This window comes from Phoenix dactylifera, chromosome 3 (assembly GCF_009389715.1).
Source record: "Phoenix dactylifera cultivar Barhee BC4 chromosome 3, palm_55x_up_171113_PBpolish2nd_filt_p, whole genome shotgun sequence".
Lineage (NCBI taxonomy): Eukaryota > Viridiplantae > Streptophyta > Magnoliopsida > Arecales > Arecaceae > Phoenix > Phoenix dactylifera.
In genome coordinates, this window is record NC_052394.1 from 19,159,006 (window position 1) to 19,184,502 (window position 25,497).

A 25,497-nucleotide genomic window follows, 5' to 3' on the forward strand; every position below is an offset into this window, starting at 1 on the left:
GTATAAGGCATAGGGATGCACATCCTTGGGGCATCGGTTTATTAAATTAATAGTTCTTGTTTAAAAACAAGAGGAAATCCATATCCTAATTATAACATATTTAAGATTATCAATATTAAAAATAATATTTGTAGGAAATTCATATTAAGAACATGGGATGTTAAAAGACTTGAATACAACAATAATAATTCGACTCGAATATTGACGCAACATTTCAAAAAATAAAGTCTCGATATTAAGGAGATCGTTTTCTAAAATATTAATAGAAACAATTTATATTGTCATTCTCCTCTTGGGCTACCAGTTCCCTTTTAAGTTATTTTTATTATGTACTAAAATGTGGCACCAGCTATGCATGTACTATTAATTAAAAATAAATTTTATATAAAAAATAAAAAATAATAAATAAATATTAAAATATGAATTCAATTTTCTGATTTGTTTATTTTAATTTTATAAAACTTTATATAAATAAATACTAGAAGAATGACTCGAATAACTGATTTTATGGTTAAATGTAAAATAGAGGAGGAGGAAAAATGCACAAGATGAGAAAAAATATAACCGGAAAATACACACAACCATAACGCATCGTTCATGAACACATTGCAAGAGTTCACATTATATAGTAGTATAGATTCATGTTAAGGCATGCATAAATCAGTAATACAATTTCCACCCTAAAAACTATGAGATGGTGGTTGGCAAGTGTAATGCACATAACATCAAACTCTCAACTTCATTATGATATTCGTTAACAAATCATATTGTTTGATTTGTAACAAACATTAAAGAAAGTTGTAATTATAGAAAAAATCCATCACTCCCTCGATCTCATGAACCAAGCATCCGGCGGTCCTGCAACTCAGACAATACCGTTTACCATCCGGCATCAGCTCTTCCAATTTTCGAGCATTTTACTCTGGCAATCAGCGAACCAACCAAAACTTGGACCTCAAAACGTCACTTTTTAGCCAATAGCATCCATGCCAAGAGGGTCACGTTGCAATCACCAGCGCAAAAATTGTCATATATACCTGCCACTAAATGCTATCAGTTAGAAAAATAGAAACCAAAGAAGAAAAGTTTCAGCCACACTATTACAAGGAAATTGGTTTAAGCTGAGGCCAGTCTTATAAACCATGCCTGTCCTCTCTTGACATGCGACGTAATAATGATTTGTTCTTGCTGCCTGCTTCCATTTTCACGTCATACCAACCCCTACAACACTCACCTACGCAGATGTATTGCACCAATCCCCGGTTGCCACATCGGATGGGAAATTAATGAGAAAACAATGATAGAGCTTTGAATTCAATATCCAAAGCATCTCAACCAGATTCAGAAGAAGCTATTAACTTTCCAAGGTCAAAACGATAGGGTATATATGATTTGCTTCATGATTATTTACCTTACTGCTGGTATTTGCTCATGATAATCTCTCACACAGCTGTTCTACGTTTACTTTTCGTAATTTATGTTGAAAAGAGAGAAGAAAAAGATGGGAGTCGACCCCGGCGTGGACTTAAACACCAAGTCATCCTCAAACTCTCGCTCGCTTCCTCTCGTCTTTCTCATTGAATGATTTCAGCCTCTCCTCCGATCCATTGACCAGCGTCTTTAACGCGCTTCGATCCACAGAGAGAGAGAGACAGAGAGAGAGAGAGGGAAGGAGAATCGTCGCCTTCCCTCCACCCCTTCAGCCCTTCTCGAGGCTCTTTTCACCCCATTTGATTCCTGTGTTTTTTGGTGGTATTCTTTCTATCCACGTAAAAAGTATATTATCTTTGATGTAAGTATTATTATTATTATATAGCATAGCTCTCGTTCTCAGTAGCTTCGCTTCTGTTCTCTTTGCTCTTCACCATATATACTTCTAAAAGAGAGAAAGAGAGAGAAAGAAGGAAGAAGAAAGAAAGGTATCAAATCTTCCAATTCCAATCTCCAACGTAAGTTTTTTCTCATCCTCTCTCTGATCTCTTCACTGTTTCTTTTCCAAAGTCTGAAGTTTAAAAGGATTTATTGGCTGTTTCTTTCATCACAAGTCTGAGTTTCACTCCAGATTTCACCATTCATGCTCTTAAATATCACAATTATGAATAGAAGAAATTGTTGTTAGTTGTTAAAGATGTTTGCTTTGGTGTTTTCAATACCCTTAATTATTGGTTCACTGTATTGGGTAGTTTTTGTTTTTGGATGGAATTGTGTGGTAAGATATTGTTAAACAATCATGATGACCTTATTTCTTAATTTTGGCCTTTTCTGTGCCTCCCTTATCATCAAATCAATAAAAAAAAGAAAAAAAACTTATTTTTTAATTTAGTTAATGCGTTTATTGGAGCTCGGAATTGTTTTTTCTCTCCCCGGTGCTCTCGATTTATATGCTTAGCAAGTTCCATAGAATGAATTTTCCTTGGATTTCTGTTGGATGTCCATCTTAGCAATTTATCAATAGAACTGATTTTTTTCGAGTTCTAGAAGAAATTGACAAAAAATTTCTGCACTTCCTTCTGATATGAAGAGAAAAAAACCAATTTTTGGCTCTGTTATCAGTGGGAAGCTTTGGATATCTTAATATCGTATTTATCTAAATAAAGTCTTTTTGGTTTAGAAGCAAAGTAGGAATTTCGCCAGTTTTTTAGTTTGTATATTTCTAGGGTTTCGTTTCTGTAAATGATCTACGTTATAAAAAAAAGGCAAGAACATATGATCCCAAGTTCCATTGGCACTGTGTTTCAGTTGTTCATGGGTTTATGTAATGTATGCATTTGGCACTTCAATTTGCCCTTGATTCTTTTCAGAAAACTAGTTTTGCTACTATTAATTGCTTATGGATCTGATTACTTGATATGCACATTCTTTTCAGATCATTATCAATTCAATTAGTAAAAACTAGCATTCAAAAGTTCACTGCTGTTTTTTCCCCTCCGAATATAGTTCAATCTTTTTCATGGAATTCAATAGTATTCTTATGTTAAGTAGTTATTATTATGATTTATTTGAAGTTAGGGCTTTCCATTGCTATTGTGTATATGAAACATCTAAATTAGTCTAAATTCTGGAGAGCTTGTTTTCTGACCGGCATGTTGCAGAGCTTGTTTTCTGGCAGGATAGGAAAGTTCTGCAAGGTGTGGAGAAGAGGATAGATGTCAATTCTCTTCAGCAGAATGCAATATTAGCACCAGAGTTTTTCCTGATTAAATCGCTGGCTTGGGCCTTTAGACAACCATGGACCGCGGTGCGACTAATTTCCGGTTTGTGAGATGTCCAGGATGCCTCAAAGTTCTAGTGGAGTATGTTGATATCCCCGTATACCAATGTGGTGGATGTGGCAAGATCATTCGAGGTTGGTTCTTTCTCCAGTACTCTTTTTTAAATGCTCAATTTGATGTTCAACAGAAACAAAAGGCATTAGTTTTGATGATTTATTCCTGCTTGCAGCGAAAAATCGTTCTGCTGCTGCACAAAATGATAACTCGAGATCGCTAGGAGCAGATCATTCTCAGAGTCATTCCGACGTTGGCTCCTCGGCTAATGGATCAACATCTTCTGTGAAAGAAATGTTTGCATGTTCCACAAGTGCACACTCCTCAGAGTTGGAGCATGAGGAGAAGGAAACCATGCTCCGAAATGTCTCCTCCCTTTACTCCGGCGCGAAATGCAATCATCAAGGGAATGGAGAAACCTCTGGTGAAAATGGTTCCGATGCTGATCAACTTGCTGTCAGAAGCCATGCATCCCAGGGCCAACCAGATGAAGGTGTTCATTCTAAAGCTGAACCGGAAAAATCTCTGAAGCTAAGTCAGCAACATTCTGGAAGGTCGAATGTAATGAATAAAGTGGAAGAACCTCCCGAGTCTAGTGTCGGCCACAGTGTTGCCTCTGAGGAGGATTTGGTTGCAAGAAGATCTGCTGATGTGCTCGACCTTAGTTTTCAGTCTCCAGCGACCAGAAGCTCTCATGCTTATGATGGCAGCATCTCTTCTTCTTCTGATGGGCACAACGGTCGTGCCCGGGACAGATATCTGCGTCTATCCAGAAGAACTTTTAGGCAACCAAAAGCATTGGATACAGCCGTTAATGAAGGAAAGGAAGGTGAGAAAGTTTCGGGAAGTAACCAGATAGCAATTGATATCGAAGCAGGTGTTCAAGCCAGGACCCTCACATCAAAATCGTTGAACGAGAGGCATGGCTCAGGTATCATGAGGATGAATGAACTAGTGCGAGAGACTTCTTTCGAGTCTGAAGACTTTTATTCAGTACAGAACTCGATGGAACCTGAAAGTGATGGGCCTCCTGGATCTCCGTCGAGAGGATCGCATTTCCAACGTGATTTTTTCCGGAGCAGATCATCTAAATACCTCAGACATGGTAGAATGGATTCATCAAGAAGGATAGATGAGCTATATAATCAACTTCTTGGACCGCGCAATCAAAGTGCAGCAGGGGGGAAACCTTACTCGAGAGGTTTTAATCCAAACTTGCTTCACCATCCACCTGAGGCAGTACTTCATGGACCAAGACAAATTGCTTTCCCACGGTATCAATTCTCACAAATGCCTTTCGTAGGACAGCGCTGCTGTTCCTGTTTGCATTGCTGTCAGGAAGACCGACAGCGGCAATTGCGGCCTAACCATTGCACTGATGGTATATGTGGGGCTCATGCCTACAATTTATGCTCCCATTCTTCTACAGCTGGAAGCTCAGGCGCGCCTGACCACGAGCAGGAGAAGTTGCGCTGCGATGAGAAAAGAAAGCGAAGAAAGAATCATTGCCGGCCCATCTCCGGGGGCGCCCCTTTCATGATCTGCTACGAGTGTTACGAATTGCTTCAGCTGCCAGCAGATTTTCTCATATCGAGGAGGAGACTGAATAGGCTGCAGTGTGCTGCCTGTTCTGAAGTCCTCGAGCTATCATTTCCTGCTATACCTCACATTGGTCCTCGGTCTCCTGGCAAGGTGGTTCGTCCATGCAACAAGGTTGGCAATCGTATAGGTGTGGAAACTGGATCAGTTTCTCATTCTAATGATTGCACTCGAGGCGATTCGGTTTCCTTCTCTGAAGTGTTTGATGGACTCTCCTTCACCAAAAGCTTTTCTGCAGAGACCGAGCCTGGGCTGCATGTCTCGAGGAATTCTTCCAAAGGGAAATATGACAAGCAGAAATTAGGCCTACCGCTTCATCAGCTCATGGGGTATTCTTCAGCCAGCGAGTTGTTATACCAATATTGGGATCTTGATGAAAGTTATGAAAGCATAGAATCAATGGTACCTCATTCTTGGCGACCTTCTGAGGAGAGCCTTGTGATCGATGGCTTGAGAGAGCAACGAATGAGTAATTCATGTCATGAGCAAACAGGACCTTGTGCTAATCCAGATTGTATGGAAATACACGAGGAAGAAGAGTCACCTCAGCCATTGCGAACTAGAAGAGGTTCTTTGTCATGATGGAACGGTGAAAGAGGGTACGCAGGAGTTGACTCCATGAATTTGAGAGCCTGAAATTGTAAGTTCATGTAAATGAAACTTTGAAAGCATTATTATCCCAGATCCTTGATATTGGCATGCATTCAGCGGTTCGTATGTATTTTTGTAGCTTTTGTGAATAGATAGTTAGAAAACCATTGTCTCCCTGTTCGTTTAGAGACTCTGAATAGTATGCTATCATTGTGGACTAGACTTATTAGAGCCAAGTATCAGTTTCCTGGTTCGTGGGATTCTTATCATTGTGGTAGATGATGTTCATCTATCTGGAGAGCCATTGCTAAGGAATCTCAAATCCTGAATCATTGTTTTCAGTGGAAAGTTGGTAATGGAGGTCGGATTAGAGTATTAGGAGATGCTTGGATTGACAATTTACCTCTAATAAGAAGACCGATGTTCATTAACTCCAATATCCAAAAGCATGGTTTGCTGTTTTCTGAGTTTATTTCTCCAAACAGAGCATGGAATGAAGACAGATTACATCATTACTCTGTGCCGGAATTAGTTCATGATATTGTAACTTTGCATATTCCCATTATGCCAGCAGATGATGTGGTGGTTTGGTATAAACCGGGTTCATCAAGGATAAAAGCCCGGATAGTTATAATGTTTACAGAACAGAGCTCTTTTCTTATCTATTTGGCAGTTTGCTGTTAGTCCTTGGGTTAAGCTTTTTTTGTTGGAAGATTGGCTGGAACCGGTTGTCTTGTAATTCTCTTTTGATCCAGTCGAAGCTTTCATGCAATTTCTTCAGCAAATTGTGATCACTGTGACATGTTGGAGGATGTGAGTCGTGTGCTGTTGCATTGTCATTTGGCTAAAACTACTTGGCAACAACTCAGCTCCAGGTTTGGTCTTAACGCCTCTTTTGATAACTGATGTTCTCTCTATGAGGTGATGGTTGCTTATACTGCTTGGTCTCTTTGGAAAGCTAGGAATGACAGGATCTTTCGGAATTCATATACAAATCCGGGTAAAATTGTTGACCAGGCTTCTCGGCTTGCTTCTGAATTCATGGAGTCCATGTTGGAAGGACCAATGGGCAAGCCATGGCTCTCGGATGCTTGCGACTCTGGTAGCCTCCCTTCTCTTCCTATTCAAGTTGGTCGGGTATCCCCTCCCTATGGGTTGCTTGATAAATTTTGGTGGCTCTTTTTAAGGTAACGTTGGTGGCGCAGGATTTATTATGGTCCGTGATCATCTTGGGAGGCTGATCTTAGCTGGTTCAGGATCCATGATTGATCTGCAAGTTGGGATTTGTCACTGCTGCTGAAAATGGATGCTGCTGGTTTTTGTGCTTTTTGTTATTGAGCTCCTTTTTTTATTTCTTATCTTCTTCTTCTTCATTGTACCAAATATGTGTGTGTGTGTGTGTGTGTGTGTGTGTGTGTGTGTTTTATGATTATTTCAGTTGATATCCGCATCATTAACTTTGTCTTGTACATTGGCAAGTCTTAGGGTTCTTAGCTTTCAGAACCAAAGTATTGCCTGCCTGTGAGAGGTGCTTCATGTGGAAGGCCCTTGCATTTGGCCAATTGATGGCACAATCTTAGCTTCTTCCCTAATAATGCCTGACAAGTTGCATCGTTTGAGGTTTCTTCACTTCATATAACAGTTTATTTATCTAGTGTCTATCCTGAATACTTGCATTACCTGGTAAAACAGTTGTTATCAAGAATAAATTAAGCCATGGATCATTTGCAATTTTTCCGGCCTTTATTGTTAAGCATTTCTTGGAATTTTGAGATCTCATCGATATCGCGATTCATCCAATGTTAGATAATTGTTCTTGCTGTATTTATCAGAATTTAGCTCTGCATCTCCAGCTCATGGGTGTCATTGCACCATGTCCATGCCCTTCGACAAGATTAGGTCTCAGCTTGACTGCAAAGTGGATGCAAAAAAACTATTGCCTTCAGTCCAATATTTGGAACTACTACTTGATCTGATTGTTCCACAAAACTAATGAACGCAAAGGAAACTTTTCTTCAGCATAAACTATCTCACATCATATTCATCACAATGAAACTCCTATTAAGATCATGTTAGAGCTCAACTGTCTCTTGGGAGTATCAAGATCAGATTGGATTTGCGGCGGAATGGTAGCACATCTCAATATCTGATTCTAGACCGAAAGGTTATGTTTTGATTCATGTCCAGTTCAAAGCCCTAATCTTAGACTGATTTATTTCTAATTATCCAGAGGGCATGCTCCAACTTAATCAAACCCGATGCCAGATGGATATATTTTCAAACTAGGGCAAAGCTCCAGCTTTAACCATCAAAAAATGCATGATTTGGCTGTTGCTTTTTCTTCCAAACGATCATGACATCTGGCAAATGCATAGGATGGAAGTGGCTTCACTAATATGATTGTGTCGCATTACCAGTATGGCAACTCAAACACTAGATTTCTACTACTCCGGAATCTTGCATCCCCTTCTATTAATGTATTTAATCAGTCTCTCAAGCTGAAAGTACTACTTAATTCTGTCTCTGGCAGATTCACTTATGTTAACCTACAAAAGCTCTTATATCTATCTTGTAATGGCAAACGCAAAGAACTTGATCTTTCCTTAAATTTGAATAGTTTATATGGGATTCCAAAGATCTTGAAAAGTTATGAAGTAACTGGAGCAACATACTTAAGATGGATTGAAGTACAGACTGCAATATTAGTTCAATATTTCAGTTGCTTTATTATATGATACTAATATATAATATGAATATGTTTTCAAATGTATTATTCTCCCCAGTAGCGCATATAGGAAAAGATATGTTGATAGGCAATAGTGTCTGCGATATAAATCTGATACCCTGTCCATAAAAGAATAAGAAACGTAGAATCCAATGTGACAACACTTTATGCCAGCAAACAAAACACTTCTTGTATTCCTGATGCATATTTCTCTGCATCCTATCTTTTCACTTATTAGGTGTGTCCCCATAGATCTCAGGACCTAACAATCATTACTCTATTTACAAATATGATACAACCAAAAAGCTTTGCAAGTAACTCTGCAAAACAATTATCTGGATTCCGCAACTTCATTGGAACTAATTTATGGCCCTCATCCTTCGGTTGGAGACAATGGTGATCCTCTGGTCCCGGAGCATGTTCATGTTGGGTGCCAAAATTCGAGTATAACGATCAAAATACAGAAGTTGTTTCATTAGAAGTGCGAACTCACGAGGAAATTTCAACCCATATGACTCACTAACCCTTACCTGCAAGAAAACCAAATTGATAATGTATGCCAAACAACCAAAGCATTTCCAGTATTCACGATTAATTCTAAAGAAAATATGACAATGTATAGCATTTGATCAAAATAATCCATTTTTGCCAAAATAATTCAACTTTGAAGGTCCATATGCAAGGTGATTTTGTATTTCCGTCCAGCAGATGAAATTCAGAAGCAATTTACTGTAGGAATTTTAACATCATTGTGTTATCTGTGCAATGAACAATTCTTCATTTCCACAAACTAGCTTACCACATCCAGGAATAGAGCATTCATCTGCCTTTCATCAACGACAACATTAGCAGAGACAGCTGCTGCATTTGGCCCTCTAGCAGTTGCAACAACAATCTCAGTGTCTAGGTCCTGCCAGAGATCAACCATAGTGACCACCAAAAGCAACAAGACAGAATTTAAATGAAAAACCTAAATCCCACATTCAATAGTCAATCTGCTTTCGTATGATTATGAATTTGTAAGATTCTCTAAGTAGGGAACTTTCATAACTATCAAATGACTCCAAAATTTCCAGGAATTTAAGTATACTAGCATCTACAAATACAATACTGGCAGCACTTACATGAAAGCCATAGCATCTTTACATGCACGCACACAATCAAAGGCAAAAGAATAATTATATGGAATAAATGCATATTTAATAAAATATGTATGTAAGATGAAAAAGGGCAGGAAAGCTCACCAAAAAGGGGGGAAAAATGAATATTTCTTGCTGCATTTTTAAAGAATCAGTTCACTGCCTTGTTTAGCGTCTTCTTATGTGCTTTCCTAACATCAAGGCGACTCACTAGCCGGCCAACAATTTCAAAACAACCATATTGCCCCGAAAATTTCAGGGTCTTCTGTAGGCTTTGTTTCCTGAAGGTACCACAAAGTTGAGAAATCTACAACGGAGCCAGGGAGATGGAGAGCAGATGATCGAGTTATGGTGGAAAAAAATGAGTGCCAAATTTTTATTTCAATTCCAATATATGTGTGTGCCAGATCATGTTGACCCTACAATGCTCTCTCTCCCACCTGTCATTTTCAGGGAAATTGGTTAGGTTCTGAAAAAAATCTTCCAGGGATCAAACAATAACCCAGGGTGACCGAGTCCCACCAACACACAAGACGTTTTTTAGTCCAATTTGGCTCAGTGGGAGCAATCTTCAAAAAACGACCCAAGAATATGAATCTGGTGGCTAAGAAATTATTGGTTTCATAATTAGGGCATTTTATGCAGTGGCAGTTCTATGGAGGATTCAAAGGGTGCCTTCTGATCTGCAAGCTGCTAAAGCTATTACCTCCTTTTTAGATTCTGTTTGTTTGCTTTCTTGTTTATTTCTTTTGTTAATAACTAGTACCACATTTTGTGATTTTCTGTCTGTGTTAATGTCAGGGGCCTAGTCTTACGTACTTTTTTCTGGCGCCATCTAGAAGTCAGTTTATGCTCCCCCTCAAAGAATCACTTTCTTTAATCTAATAAACCAAATTGAATGATATAGTTTACTTCCAGAACAAGAATGCTTTGTGCTATGTTGTTTATTTTCCTTCTTTGGTAGTTTGTGCCTTCTTGTTATAATATTATTTTCCTTTTTGGCAGTTACTGTACAGCATTTGTAATTCGGTGTCTCTGGTTCTGTACTTCAGTTTAATGTCATTTCTCTTTTGGGCTGTCAATAGGCAGGTCAATAGTTTCAATCGTTGAATTTAGATAACTAAGTTCAATGGCAAAAATCATCCAAAGAGAAAAAAAAAAGATTGCCGCCTTCTAAACCAAATACACTTAAAGTAATGAAAGAGAGAAAGTACTCGTTTGCCAAAACATAAGCTTTAATTACTTCTCCAGTGAAGAAATAGTTGGTAACAATGCAGCAAATGCATGATCACTAAATGTGATATACCACACCTGTATTGATGAGAATAACTTTTCCAAGTCTCTTGCAAAGGCTTTAACATCTACATCCTCTTCTGTAGCACCCATTTGAATCAAGGAAGAAGCCATAGCTTCATAATCTTCAGTTGCAAAGGATTCCAAAAAGATTTCCATAGCAGCCCATGTCTTTGGAGATATTTGGCCCACAATTCCTGAAGAATTTAACATCATTATTAAATATGTCAATAATATTTTCATGCTGAATCATCAATGTTGTAGCAAAAAACCTAATGGTCACTCCCTCTAGCACATCTTTAACACAACATCAGCACAGAAGAGAAGATACATTTGGTTTTTTAAGAATGCAATTTAGAAACCTTCTGATATTTCTATTTTTTAAAGAAAATAACTGAAGCACAAAATCAAGACAACAAATTAGAAAAATGTACTTGGGTTGTCGGCAAAAATCATCTATAAGTAGGATTGCATATTTAGGGATGTATATCAGCTGGAACCTGTGAAATCCAACAGCCTACACGCAATTCAAAGGTAAGATTCTGGTCAGAAGGTTACCATGTGTGCAGGATCAATAGCCCATGCCACTCCATGACTAGAGGATTAATTTATTGCTTCTCTTTTTTCATCCAAAGCAAGTAAAACCAGATCATGAATTAGTAGGCATCCCTCAAGCCAATATTCAGTCATATGAGAAAATAAGACAAGGTTAGCATCAAGCTTGGATCTTCAAATTTACAGATAATTTGACACAGCTACAGGCATATTGTGGATGGAGCCTTGCATTTTAGCTATGACATATTGACACCAAATAAACCCATGCATTGGCAGGCTGGCTGGGCCATGACCTGCACCCAGTCAGAGAATGCTAGCCTGAACGCAATCTGGATGCAGGCTGGAATCCTTCAGAAGAAAGAGAAGAATGAGAGGCTGAAAACAGAGAGCAGAGGTTGGCTAGGGTTGAGGGATAGCTCACAACCGTTTCCTAGAAAGATAATTATTTATACTTTTAAGACAAATAAAACATATTTTTTCATGAAATAGGGTCAGGTCAGGCCAATTTAAGCCCAAGCCTTAAAAATATTGATGAGGCCTAAAATTCCAAGCCAAAAATTGGAACTAGAGAATGTATATGCCTAAACTGACCCAATGACCAGACCAAGACCCCAGAATGCAGGCCAAGAAAGCACTCAATCTGTGCATGGATCTACAACATACATGCATATTATGTTAATATGTACACAACTATGGGCGGCATATAAAATACAGCAGCAATAAAAGCAATCAACTTTACATTCTGGACTAAGATAAATAGCAGTGGAATAATAACTTTGCATTAAGAACCTAAATCACATAAATACCGCAGGTTTTGCATGGCATGTCAGACAGACTAACTTTGCAAAAATAACAAATAGCACTTACAGAGTCATAATCTATATTCTTGACTTGAAGGATAGGTTGTTCCCCCAGTGTCATTATGTGACTACAAGTTTTTACCCATTATATTTTAAGTTTTAAGCAAGCTGCCTATATATGGTGTATTTTTACTGGTTCAAGAAATCATGATCAAATTCGCAAAATTCTGAAGATATGTAAGGTTGTTAATAGGGAAGTCAAACTAGAATATACCAAAATCAAGAAACCCAATGCGGCCATCACGAAGCAACCATAAGTTCCCTGCATGCACATCTGCATGGAAGGTCTCACATGCGATCAAGCTTCCAAACCTGCATAAGAATGTCATTTCTAAATTAGAGCTAAAAATATCTTAATACAACAAATATTACGAAAACATTTTGAGGGTGCTGCAAAGCAGGTCTATCTGTTAACTAGTAGCGATTATCGCATAGTGAATCCTGGAAAGACATTGTCGTGGTAGTGCTGATATATTGAAATCTTTACCAGACATTAAGTGCAGTTACTAGAGTCATCTCAGGATCAGGAACAAGTGATCTTATAGAATCTAGATCAGTGAGAGGAACTCCATAGAGTCTCTCCATTGTCAATACACGCCGTGTGCTACAGTGTCGATAGACCATTGGAGCCTTGGCCTGCCTCTCTAGTCCCATGTTTTCTAAATATCTCCTGAAAGATTCAATATTTACAGCTTCTTTTCGGAAGTCAACCTCTTCGAGCATTGATTCTTTTATATCTTTGACAATACCTACCTGGTGTTAAGAGTTTCTCAAAATTAATGAAAACAGGTATCAAATCTTGAAAGATGCAAAAAGAAAATAATTTAAACATAAAAGACAATATTTTTGCTTAAATGAGGTAGCTGCATCAGTTTGTTCTAGCTTTTAAGTAAATAACAGAAATAAGCAGTAACATGCCACTCATGTAGCATGACACTCATGCTTAGATGCACTTTTGGTTTCAAAAACAATTTTTATTTCCCAAAAGAACAACACGGCTAATCAAACTAGACAGTAGTTTTGGGTGGAAAAGTAGGTAATTTAGCTTTGTTTCTAATATGTTATTTGTTAGAACTACCGGTTAAACATCCCTAATCCACTGGCATAAAGAGAAGACACTGACTCATTTGGAGCCAAAAACAAAAGATCATGGCAGAAAACATAATGAATCGAAGGAATTTTTTGACACCATGGATATGAGACTCACAAGGGTCTGGAATTGGGAAAACAAATGCCTGGCAAAAAGTTGACCAGTGATAGAACAAGAACTTTTGATTCAAATAATGAAATACCTGACACATACTCTTCTTGCTCAGTTTAAGTTCCATGCACACGCAATGTTCAAATTCTAAAACGATTTTTACTGATAGCTCACTCCTATAATGAATACTATTTAGTTTGGTCTTATTTTCCGACAAAGCAATGACAGGATGAATCCTGATACACATCTGATTATTCTCTTTGGATAAATTATAAACGTCCGTGTAAGAATTGTTGGCACATGTTTGTGTTATTAATTTTTATTTTGGCAACTCTTTAGTCAGAGAAGCATGAATTGACGTGTAATATATAAGATTAACGCCTGATTACTGGGAATATGTCAGTTTCCATTATGGTTCTTAATAATCAGAGCAACCAGTCACATACCAGTGATGTACGCTGAAGTTCAGGGTTCACAAACTCCAGAATGCGAGCAACAACGTAAACAAAGTTCAAATCTGCAACAAGTATATCTTCTATACCAGGTTTTAAGACCTTTATCACCACTTCTTGCTGCGAACTTTTCAGCCTTGCACCATGAACCTGCGAAGAGCTATAGGACTTCCCAATAATTCTACCTTAGATGAATCAGTATGGAAGATAGGAATGTCTTTAACAAACCTGAGCTATTGAGGCTGAGGCAATTGGCACTGGATCAATATACTCATAAACACTATCTAATGGCCTCTGCAATTCCTCACGCAATATAGCCTCGATTTCATTAAAGGGAACTGGAGGAGCTCGATCAAAGCAGTTCTGAAATTCCTGAATGTAATCTGCAGGAAATAATGTTGGTGCAGATGCTATGAACTGCACCTTTGCATCATCAGATAAGCATCCAGATTTTCCAATCTTAGTAACTCCAAAGTTTTAACTCCAGTTTACCGGTCTGCTGAAGTTTACAAAACTTCCATATAACAGAAAAGTAACATTCAACAAACAATCTTAGCTCAGTTGATTAGCAGTTTGCAGTTGGCACCCCTCTCCACATTGGAAGAGGTCATGAGTTCAAATCTGGATGGCAGCATCAAAAATAAAAATATATATATATATGCAAAATACAAGCATAGAATGACAATGAACTCTCAAGAGAAGCAGGGGTCAAACAGTATCATTGTATCCAGTAATGATTATGAATATGTTAAAAAGAAATAAGCAGAACACTGTATTTTAATGCATTAAAGACGATACTTTAAACAACAGTTGATGGATTCACAAGTAGGATTCACAATTGCTAGTACTTTAAACAACAGTTGATGGACAAATCTGGTTGAAAAATATTTCAAAAGGAACTGGATACAGATCGTTGCCCGAGCATAATAAGAAATGAAGGCAGGATGAAAAGAACAAAGGCATCAAGCATCCATGATGAAAGGTGCTAGACAAAGAATAAAATATAACTATAGATACATACAATATGTACATATTAAAGAAAAGAAATTCCTTTAAGTAATGAAGGCAGTGATATTATCTTGATCTTGTGGATAGCAACCCAAAGGTCTGCTGGTATAAATAAGTTAGAGCATCCATGCTGCAGAGAAGAATTTCAAGTGCAGATAATATAGGTACGTTCAACAATGTAGTTTACATATCCTTGACAAATAGAATAACCACAGAAGTCCAGAAGATAAAGAATTCAAGATGCATGGCATGCAAAAAATTGATGTAAAATTAAGCAAATCAACTAAGCTTTGGCTCTTTAATTAGCTTCATTTCATATAAAATTTACATGAATCTGTGCTAGTTTCGTAAAACCCATAGAAGTGAATAAGCATCACTTAGAATAGGATAATAAAACTACCATTGAATTGACAATTAATAAAGACAGTGGAAAAGATGAATGTTAGGTATTACCTATTGTATATTAAATTTACCAGTATTCTGTTAGATAGACCTGATATAATCATTTGCAAATTGATAATATGCACATAGAAGTCTCTGTAATCCCTTTACATATCAAATACAACAAGCTTCCCTATGCAGTAATCTTTTTTGTATCTTTTAAATATTGATGCAAAAGAAAATTCCTCTTTCTCTTTGTTCAAATTTGTGAATAGTACGATACATGCAAAAGGTTTCAAGCATTTATAATCTTTCTATATATTAACATATATAATTCTAGTGAAATATTATTTTTATCTCCTAAGCATCATCTTCTACCAAAATATTCCAAGCATCACCAACTCTGCAAATAAACTGTATCCAAAGAAGGATTGTTAGTTTTTCCTTAGTTTCTGAGTGAGCAAGGAAAAGACAGCTCGACTGTGGGCCTTAGGTCCGATTTCCTCATTTGTTTAGTATCTAATTTGTAACTCAATATTAGGGGGTTCTGTTATGCATCCATGCTATACACATTACATATAAAAAAAATTATAATATGAGAGGCATATGCATCAAGGCATGTATGATATATAAATATATATAATATACATAAAATGTATACATGCATATATATACATATATACATATATACACAAACACACACACACACACATATATATATGGAGAAAAGCAAGGACCGCCGAACTGTCCGGTTTGGGACCAAACCGAACAGTTTGGGGTGTATCAAGTCAGACCAGTCAATTACTAGGATAGTTCGGCTGGTCAATCCAATTCCACAACTGAACCGGTTTTTTTTATTAAAAACCCTTCCCGATCTTCTCCCTCTCTCCCTCTGTCTCGATTCTCCTGTCCCAGTCTTCCTCTCCCCTCTACCCTCTCTCTCGATGCTCTGCGGTTTCCATGACGACGATGTCTCCGCGACTAGGGTTAGGGTTTCGTGGCCGCTGCCAACGAGGTATGCCTCCTTCCTCTCTCTTTCTCTCAATTCTCCTCTCCCACTCTCCCTTTCTCTTGATTCTCCCCACTCGATCTTCCTCTGGCCCCTCCCTCTCTATGCTCCCCAATGATAATGACTCCACAATGACGGCTCCGTAACGACAACGCTGGCTGGGGTTAGAATTCTGAGACGACAATGACTTCGCGGCTAGGATTAGAATTTTATCGCTACTGCCAATGAGGTATGCCTCTCTCCCCCCTTTTCCCACTCTCTCTATCCTCCCTCTCCCTCCCCCCTCCCCCTTCCCTTCCCCCGCTTCTAATATGCCACGAGTCAATACAGTATGTACTAGTACCGTACCGAATTGGTTGTCGACTGACACCCAGCATCAATTCGGCAAACAATCGAGATAAGTCTTACATATACAAATTGATGTTTTATCATGTAATACCTAACTTGGAAGTCTCTATGTAGATATTAAAGATTATTAGTTGTTATACATAAAATCAACTTGTTGCTCAAAAAAATTACCAGATATCAGATTGTATTAGTTCTTAGAACATTAGCCAATAGAGGGCATTTCATATCAAACGTATTGAAATAATACTTTCAAAAGCTACAGAAAGGTAACCAATATTAAATCTAATACCACATTTTTTCGGTTCATACTTGGCCTAGCTTGATATAAGTTGCTCCCATGCGTTCAAATAATCTCCGCAGATAAAAGGGAGAAAGTAATCCAAGCTGCATTTGGGTTGGCAGCCCTGCAGATGTATTTGTTGCCTGCACAAAATCAAAGAAAATGATCCCAACTTTGACTTACAAGAAAAGATTGATGGAAAAGGTCATTTTCACAAATACAGATATGCTTAAACACTAGAGCTCTATGGCTAAGCAGGCGCAATAAGGCACTAGAAATGGCAGTTGATAACTAGCAAATCGAGAAGGTTTTAAGGTAATATTTCCAATGTAGACAGCAAGTAGACCTATCTTTTATACAAGAAAATTAAAATGTCTTTTTATCAACGAAAGAACGAAGATAATAAAAAAAAATGTTTAGAATTTTATATAACTAAATATGTAATAGAGATGTAGATGAAGTGATCAAGAAAACTCCTTTACATCTCTAAAAACATGACTCAAGATAAGAAAAATGCAAAAATATATGAAGGACAAATATAGCACCTAAAATACTAGAAATTAGGAGTTGACTTTTTTTTACTAAAAAATTAGTGGTAAAAGAGAAGGCACAAAATCATTTAATCCTCCTACATGAAGTATTTCAAATGATAAAAGTGTGCAATATGCAGGTGCCCTAATGTTCATGATCCTTCTATGGTGGACGGTTCCACCATCTTTGGGAATTGGCTAGAAAATCAAGTGGGCAAATGTTAATTAAGGCCCCTTTTCCTCCATCTTTCTCCTTAGGTTGATTACAAGCCTTACGTACAATCATCCCGAAATGAATAATCTAGAAACATTTTAATCTCAGAAACCCTCAGCAGTCCAAGCTAATAGTCCACTCTAACTACCTGCGGCTGAGATCATTGGTCCATTAGTGCAGATCATTGAGCGCAGCAGAGTAGTCCATTAGTTTTGAGCCGTACAAGCCTAGGAAGCCAAATCATATCAGAAGATTGATTGATGGACAAACTCTAGACAGGCAAAACTAATGGACTAGTCTACTAGGCCCAATGAACTGCACTAATGGGCTAATGATCTCAGCCACTAATGGACTAGTTAGGGCGGAAGGGTTCCTAAGCTTGTTCTGCTCTTTTTTATTATCTCCTTTGGGGTTTCTATGCAAGCAGATCTAATATTGGTGATTCTTATGTGCATATAATATGCAAATAAGTCCTATGAGTTCATTTATACTATTCTACATATAATAATCAATAAAGTAAAAACAATACAATTCTTTAATTCTCCAGTTCTTATTGATTTCAACCATCAATGAAGCAAAGTCGTGATTTCTCATAACTAAAAGGTTGAATGATTTACCCAAGCTGTCTGCCTTCTGCAACTCGTTCCAATTGAGTGATGATAGATAGTAAGTTTTAACTTTTAAATAATGCTGTAAATCCAGTGACCACTAGTTTTTTTTCTTAATTTTATATAGACTCCAGATCACTTAGTGGCCTACATAGAAAATTTCTGATAGTGGTTGAGCATAGATACATATCACCCTCCATATCATCGCTCAGCCACTAGGCCAATCTGGCAGTTGGGGATTGGTGAAGTATATTGGGGGTAGGTGGCTGAATTCGACCCCAAGTACCAATAAGCCAATAACCAGGTTCCATAGGACCGGCAAACTAAGCAATGATATAGTAGGTGATCTCTAGCATTTTTCATGGTAGATGCATCCGTTAAAGTCTAGGACCTAGATTCACAGGTTTGTCATTTAGAAACATAATAGATCTCGTTTCAGCTTGTCTGCAAATATGAACCGTAGGTATCTTGAATCTTCTAAATATGTTCAACATCATTCAGTTGTATGGTGTTTTCTTTACCATCCAAGAATAGTTTTCTTTTGTACACTAAAATGCACAGTCAATGTATTTCCAGTTTTCTTCTAGTTTTTGCAATAATTTATTGCAAGAATTTGTGATTATTCCAAATTTTGCATAATTCCAAGAATTATTTGGAATCTTGGCTAAATTATTCCCTTTTATATAGTAAAATCCGTACCATTTGAAAGATTTTCACCACCTCATTTACCTAAATTGCAATTAGAAAATGGTAACAACTTACAGACACAAGGAGCGGAGAGATGGACTCTCCCACACAAAGAATGTACATAATTCTGTGGTTACATAAAGAGTGGTGAGATCATAACAAAACAAAATGTGAACAAAGGTGTATTAACAATATAAAGTGGTACAAATGAAATGAGGTGACTACATAAAATACCTAACTAGTGCCAGATACAAATGTTTGCAGCAATATAGGAACATACCCATACCTTAGAAACATCAGTGAGCCACTCCCCGCCAACCCCAATAACAGCTTGAATGCCCTGTGCTAGCCTCAATGCACCCCTAGGCCCTGTATTAATTGATGTTTGGAGAATGTCTTCAACCAACTTGGGCAAGTTGTCGATTCTGTCTGGAGTAAAATGAAGAGTATAACATAAGTGTGCCCCGATTATAAAAGAAGGGAGGAGAGAGGAAGGCAGCTGATCATGCATCTGTTACCTCTCTGAAAATGAAGAACCAAAAGTGCATTTCTGCCTTTGATCTCAATTCATGAACCCTTGATTTTTTAGGTGGTCAATGACAGAAGAAGGGTGAAACGCCCAACCAATCCGTTAAGTAATAGAAAAGAACTACAAGATGCATGAGATAACTTTGGACAAATAAAAATAACCTGGACTAAATCTCATACGGTTTCAGAACTCTTTTTCATGACATAAAGATACAAAAGGAATTGACATCCTCGTGCATCAACACAAAACCATCAAGCTTTCATCGGTGAATTTCAGTCCACTTTATAGTTCTTTCCTTGCCAAAACATTTCTATTAGGGACTAGCTCAGATGACATACATACTTGAGCCTCCTTTTATCAGGTAATGACAATGTTAACCTTCTCAATTCAGGCTTGGGACTAGCATGCCTTCTTATATGACAATGGAAAGCAATTTGAAACAATAATTGTAGTATTCAAGATGAAACTTAGAGTCGGCATGCTTCTGTAACTGTGTTTAATTATAACATATCTTTCAACTATGCTCACCTGTCATGCCAGGTGGTAATCTACAAGAAAAGATACGATCTCTAGCAAACACTGAAATCATATGCAATTTTACCAACTTCATTCAAGGTATTTGTCTGGGTATATTGTCTTTGCATGAAAAAAGGGCATTCCAGCTTGAGCATGAACCAACCCATGCTGCTAAATGGCACCTCTTCCCTCCTCCTTTCTTTACAAAATCTATGAGTTATAACCTCCTAAGAAGAGTCCATTTGAACTCAAATTGATCATATGGTTGCGCTTAATTTGTTGCAGTATGAGATATTATTACACCTTACATCAAGTTTTGCCAGGGAGAGAGTGAAAAATTGAGTGAGTGCTAGTCTGCCATTTATCCCATTTAACGTCACACGACCTACTTCAAGAAGAGAGTTTCCACAAGAATTTATTCCTCTCAGAACAAGATAATCTGGCTCCAGCTTTTAAATAGATTCTACATCTATTAGCAGAAATCATTCAATGGACATATCAACAGCCAAAAATCTATCCACATTCTTTGGAGTATGAGAAAATTTAAACAAACAGATAAAGTAAGTGTATGCTAAAACCTAAATACCAAGATCACATCTTTAGCCTTTCTTTAGCAAAATAAAATGAATTTCGGTTTTCCAAAGCAGTGCAATCTGTCGGTTCCATGCCTAGCTGAAAATTACAAGAAAAAGTTTGCAAGATAGGGTACCTCGGAAGCGATTAGAGAAGTCCTGAGCTTGTGAATAGCGAGCAAACAAAGAGACTCTACTCCGCCGATCATTGAACTTCCTCATCCGAACTGTGCCACTAATCGCAGGCAGCTGAAATTTTAAAATTGAACTTCCGATAAAATTTCAAAAATTCAATTTTTAGGGGAAAAAATCATCTTGGCTGCTAAAAACCCTAAATTTAAGTAATTGGACTATTTATGAAGATTCACGAATCAAATTCTAAAAACGAATCAGAATTACCCTATTACCGTCCAAAATGGTAATTTTAATGCCAGTGCAGAAAAAAATCGAAAATTTAAATATAAAGTGGTACAGAGAAGCTCGCCACGACTGTAGTAAATTTAAAAAAAGGGAGAAAGAAGAAAAATGAAAGAAATTCCTTGGAAGCGATGGTACAGGAAGCAATCTAGATCCATACAGTTAGAGGATCGCATAAATATAAGCTGAAGGACTTGAAGAAAACCTTGAACAGAGATCCAAAGATAGGAGAATGTGGGAGGGCGGACCTGGAAGTGGTTGAGAAGGAGAGGAACCCGAGCATAGGCGGCAGCACCTCGAAACGGGGAGACCGGCATGGCCGAGAACTGACCTTGGGCAAGAGCTACAGAGGAGAAGAAAACGGTGAGGGGCCTTTTCCCTTCGCGTGGCTTCACGCTTTCGGAACGCCCGAATGGAGTTCTTGATGCACAGAGCGCCACGTTCCGATGGGCTCCGGATCTTGGAGAAGATTTTTACACGATGGATTCTGTCTCATACTTCCGTATCTACACTTAGATACGATACAAAACGCAGCAGGACAGTCCTCTCCTTTGTCCCCTAGCCACAAATCACAATGCTACATTTAATTCTTGTGAAAGAGAAACCAATATTTTTAAAAAATATATTTATCACTAGAGTATTATTATTGAAAAAAAAAAAGAGGCTAATCTCTTCTATGTCATACTTTATCTAGGCAAAAATCTAGATTCCAGACCGAGTTACTGCTTCCAGAACTGGAAATATACTTATTCATGTCAAAATAAGATGTTGTCACTCGAAACCTAACCTCAAACCTCTTGTTTAGAAGGATAGAGAAGATGCCATCTAAACTAAAGCTCAGTGGTGCATGCTACCATTCTTAATTATTCATTTTTGATGTGTAAATATGGAAGCCAAGGATTGGTGCAATACAAGTGAGTGTCTAGTTAGGCTCAAATGTAATTTGGCTAACTATAGAATGCTTGAATAATAAAGCAAGGCTGGCTTAGTGATTCTTATCTTCTTCCTATGTGAAGGGAGCCATGAGCTCAAGCCACAACCTGTGATCTATTTATAGTATAAATTTTTCAAACTTATAAAAGATGCATTGCTTGGATCAATGAGATGCCTTTGTTCTGTAAGGGGCAGTGGGTGCCAAAAACTAACAATGATGGATAAGAGTTCTTTTATAGAGTTTTAAGTTTCTATGAATCCATAAATGCATGAGCACTAACTTCATAGTTTAGCCGAAAAATTACAGTTATATCAAATCATAACAATAGCTACTGAATCTTGCTATGATTGTTTAGAGTTGATTTACAGATCCTCTCATTTACCAGGCATTTTAATTTAGGGCCATCATACCCACCTATAACATCTAAGGAGTGTCATTACGTGCAGCCTAATTAAAACCCATGAAAAGTGCCTTATCGGATTCCGGAACCATTTACCACCTTCTTGATGGTCTGATGGTCTCAAAGAAATCCGTTGAGGTTGGCAGAGAAAAATGTAGCATTTTCCGCCCGTATTATTATGATCCAACGCCTTCCCCCTCCAACCCAAAAATCCGACAAAGAGGAGACCGGCCCGACCGAAGGCGAGTCATGGACCACCCGCCTGCGCGTGCTCACCGACGCCGGCCGCCACGGCGAGGCCCTCGCCCTCCTCCGCCGCATGTTCCGACACCCCAACCCCCCGCCCGACGCCTCCACCCTCCCCGCCGCCCTCCTCGCCGCCGCCGCCCTCTCGCTCCCCTCCGCCGCCGCCCAGCTCCACTCCCGCGCCATCTCCTCCGGCTCCCTCGCCCACCCCTTCGTCCTCACCGCCCTCCTCTCCTCATACTCCCGCCTCTCCCTCCTCCCGCTCTCCCGCCGCCTCTTCGCCGACGTCTCCCCCTCAGCCCCCGCCGCCACCCTCGTCGTCGCCTTCAACGCCCTTATCTCCGGCCACGCCCGCCACTCCCTCCCCTCCGGTGCCCTCGCCCTCTTCCGCGGGATGCGCCGCTCTGCCCTCCCCTTCAACGCCGTCACCCTCCTCGCCCTCCTCCCCTCCTGCGCCCACTCCGCCGTCCCGCCCCTCCACGCCTGCGCCATCCGCGTCGCCCTCACCGGCGAACCCTCCGTCGCCAATTGCCTCCTCTCCGCCTACGCTCGCGCCGGCGCCGTCGACCTCGCCCGCCAGATGTTCGACGAGATGCCCAACCCAAAACAGCTCATCTCGTGGAACGCCATGATCTCTGGCTACGCCCAGAACGGCCTCGCCCCTCGCGTTCTGGACCTCTACCGCGAGATGGAGCAGTCTGGCGAAGTCGAGCCGGACCCTGTCACCCTTGTAGGCGTGCTCGCCTCCTGCGCCCATCTCGGAGCCGACTCCGTTGGCCGGAGAATCGAGCGTTATATAGCTCAAAATCCTGCCCACGGTTCCAATATCTATCTAAAGAACGCACTAATAAACCTGCATGCTAGATGTGGTGATTTAGCTCGAGCGCGAGAGATATTCGACATGATGCAGAAAAGAAGCATTTTCTCGTGGACTGCAATGATTGCTGGCTACGGAATGCATGGGCATGGAGTGGCCGCGTTGCAGCTCTTTGAAAGGATGAGAGCCAGTGGAATCCGACCTGATGGAGTTGTAATGGTGAGCGTGCTGTCTGCTTGTAGCCATGCCGGAATGACCGAGGAGGGATTGGAGTACTTCTCCAAAATGGAGAGGCTCTTTGGGGTCGTTCCCGGGCCGGAGCACTACGCATGCATGGTCGACCTGCTCGGTCGTGCCGGCCGGCTCGAGCAGGCATCGGACCTCATTAAGTCGATGCCGGTGGAGCCTGACGGTGCCGTCTGGGGTGCACTCTTGGGAGCCTGCAAGATTCATAAGAATGTTGAGTTGGGGGAATTGGCTTTCAAGCATGTCGTCAAGCTGGAGCCGATGAATGTGGGGTATTATGTTTTGTTATCAAACGTATATTCGGATGCCGGGAGGTTAGATGGTGTGGCGAGAATTCGATCAATGATGAGACGCAGAGGACTGAGGAAGGATGCTGGGTGTAGTTATATGGAGCTCGAGGGGAGTGTTCATTTGTTCGTGGCTGATGACCATTCACACCCGCAGGCGAGGAGAATTTATGAGATGGTGGTTAAACTGGAGGCTTTGGCGAAGGAGGCTTGTGGAGTGGAGAGCAAGAAGGATGAATTGAGGAATGAGAAGGGAAAGATTCTGCCAGTAACTGGGTTCCACAGCGAGAAGTTGGCTGTTGCTTTTGGGCTTTTGAATACTGAAGCTGGGACAGAGATTGTGGTGATCAAGAACTTGAGGGTATGTGAGGATTGCCATTTGTTCATGAAGGTTGTCTCTAATATAGCAAATCGAAAGTTCGTAGTAAGGGATGCGAGCCGGTTCCATCATTTTGAGGGTGGAGTTTGTTCTTGTAAAGATTATTGGTGAAACTTGTTACTCAAAAAGAGGGTGTTCCTGGAAGGATTGTTTTATTATCTCAAGAGTAAAAAGGTTCTTGGAAGGATTGTTGGTGAACTTTGCTGCTCGTGGATCCCTTGGAAGTGAGAAGAGGAGCTGCTGGAGTGCGGTGCTCTGAACTCGATGGAAAAGTGAAACTATAGCTGATTCTTTTTGCCGAGTTGGCATACAACCTGTAACAATCTCCTGAGTAGAAAATAAAGCACTTGGAAAGGACTCGGGACTCACGGATGCTCCTTCCCAAGGTCATACTGAATTAGCCATTTCAGGAGAAAGATGTATGAATTTACAAAATTCATACATTATATTTACAAAATTTAAAGCCATTTAGTATCAAGTGCATCCAAAATTTCATGCCTTTTCTTATTTTCTCCTACAAGTCACAAATACATTGAATTATTATATTTTTGAAGTTAAGTGGCCATTTAATGATTTGCATGTAGTTAAACAATGTTATTTATTTAATTAAAAAATGTTATATATTCAAAGTTTCTCGTGTTCAGTTGTTCAAATTAGTCTTTGCAATAGGTTGTAATGAGGAACTATTTTTGGACACCTCGGCCATTAAGGTTATATTCATTATCTACCCCATCACTTACAAAAAGAAGGAAAAATCATTAAATTGCTATTGCATACACTATGACTTAAATGAATAAGAAATCACCCAAATATTACTATAAACAAATAATACCTAAAAGAAGCTTTTATAGCTAGTTTTATTCAGTTTTGTTTGAAACTAGCTGAAACTACCAAAACCCAAATAGTCTTCGACAAAACTGACCACGGAAATCCAAAACTAGAGGTCAGTTTCCATGCAATCTCGACCAGCCGAAAATGATCCGTTTCAGCTGTAACTTAAAACTATGTTTTGAAACTAAGGGCATGTTTGGTAACTTCCAGTTGGATCCGGCAAAATAGGCAGGAAAGAGAGAGAATACGAAAGGAGGGAGAAAGCAAGAGAGTGGTTCCAAGGGAAAACACATGGTCACAGGGCTTGCTCCCTAGAGGTAAGAAAAGGACCTCAAGACTAATATTAGACCATACAACCAACCTTGCTATAAAGACTAATATTAGACCATACTAAGGTGATGATTTTTTATTTTTTCCGGTAGAAAATAGGAGGGGAGGGGGAGAGGCAGAACCCCACCCGCATTGCAGCCCCCACTGGGCCTCCCTTCCACCACGGAATATTCAATGCTGGTTGCAAATTTCCATGTACCCTCCCCAACCCGTGGAAAACCCCACTGGGCCATTCACGTGTGAGTAT

General features: G+C 39.4%; 3 protein-coding genes across 9 annotated transcripts; 2 read left to right on the top strand and 1 right to left on the bottom strand.

Annotated features, from left to right (window-relative positions):
- Window positions 1–1,501: 1,501 nt before the first annotated feature.
- On the top strand, window positions 1,502–7,195 carry LOC103706240 (protein ENHANCED DISEASE RESISTANCE 4-like). 7 transcript variants are annotated; one of them, XR_005511181.1, is made up of 4 exons: window positions 1,502–3,346; window positions 3,442–6,331; window positions 6,419–6,558; window positions 6,644–7,195. XR_005511181.1 is itself a non-coding variant. In XM_039124897.1 (2 exons), the coding sequence occupies exons 1-2, from the start codon at window positions 3,229–3,231 to the stop codon at window positions 5,445–5,447; spliced, it is 2,124 nt and encodes a 707-aa protein (XP_038980825.1). In that variant the 5' UTR covers window positions 1,502–3,228; the 3' UTR covers window positions 5,448–7,195. The 7 variants fall into 7 exon arrangements, 1 of the variants encoding a protein (XP_038980825.1); XR_005511179.1 differs by having other exon boundaries at window positions 6,662–7,195; XR_003385521.2 differs by having other exon boundaries at window positions 1,502–1,949; window positions 3,110–3,346; window positions 6,419–7,195.
- A 1,085-nt stretch (window positions 7,196–8,280) lies between these two features.
- LOC103706241 (uncharacterized aarF domain-containing protein kinase At5g05200, chloroplastic) lies at window positions 8,281–21,257 on the bottom strand. The gene is made up of 11 exons (XM_039124899.1): window positions 21,029–21,257; window positions 20,501–20,612; window positions 19,033–19,175; window positions 16,737–16,850; window positions 13,910–14,098; window positions 13,676–13,831; window positions 12,516–12,781; window positions 12,243–12,340; window positions 10,632–10,810; window positions 8,981–9,091; window positions 8,281–8,711 (listed from the first exon to the last, which is right to left on the bottom strand). Exons 1-11 carry the CDS (start codon window positions 21,095–21,097, stop codon window positions 8,541–8,543), a joined length of 1,608 nt encoding a protein of 535 aa, XP_038980827.1. The 5' UTR covers window positions 21,098–21,257; the 3' UTR covers window positions 8,281–8,540.
- A 720-nt stretch (window positions 21,258–21,977) lies between these two features.
- Window positions 21,978–24,718, top strand: LOC103706314 (putative pentatricopeptide repeat-containing protein At3g11460, mitochondrial). The gene has a single exon (XM_008790376.4). It carries the CDS (start codon window positions 22,293–22,295, stop codon window positions 24,198–24,200), a length of 1,908 nt encoding a protein of 635 aa, XP_008788598.4. The 5' UTR covers window positions 21,978–22,292; the 3' UTR covers window positions 24,201–24,718.
- Window positions 24,719–25,497: the final 779 nt, after the last annotated feature.

Excerpts from the sequence above, each read along its gene's own strand:
- LOC103706240 (XM_039124897.1), top strand. The coding sequence starts at position 3,229 with ATGGACCGCGGTGCGACTAATTTCCGGTTTGTGAGATGTCCAGGATGC. Across the intron at positions 3,347-3,441 it reads ATGTGGCAAGATCATTCGAG|CGAAAAATCGTTCTGCTGCT; the intron begins GTTGGTTCTTTC and ends TCCTGCTTGCAG.
- LOC103706241 (XM_039124899.1), bottom strand. The coding sequence starts at position 21,097 with ATGCCGGTCTCCCCGTTTCGAGGTGCTGCCGCCTATGCTCGGGTTCCT. Across the intron at positions 10,811-12,242 it reads CATTGGGTTTCTTGATTTTG|GAATTGTGGGCCAAATATCT; the intron begins GTATATTCTAGT and ends TAAATTCTTCAG. Across the intron at positions 9,092-10,631 it reads AGTTATTCTCATCAATACAG|GACCTAGACACTGAGATTGT; the intron begins GTGTGGTATATC and ends GATCTCTGGCAG.
- LOC103706314 (XM_008790376.4), top strand. The coding sequence starts at position 22,293 with ATGATCCAACGCCTTCCCCCTCCAACCCAAAAATCCGACAAAGAGGAG.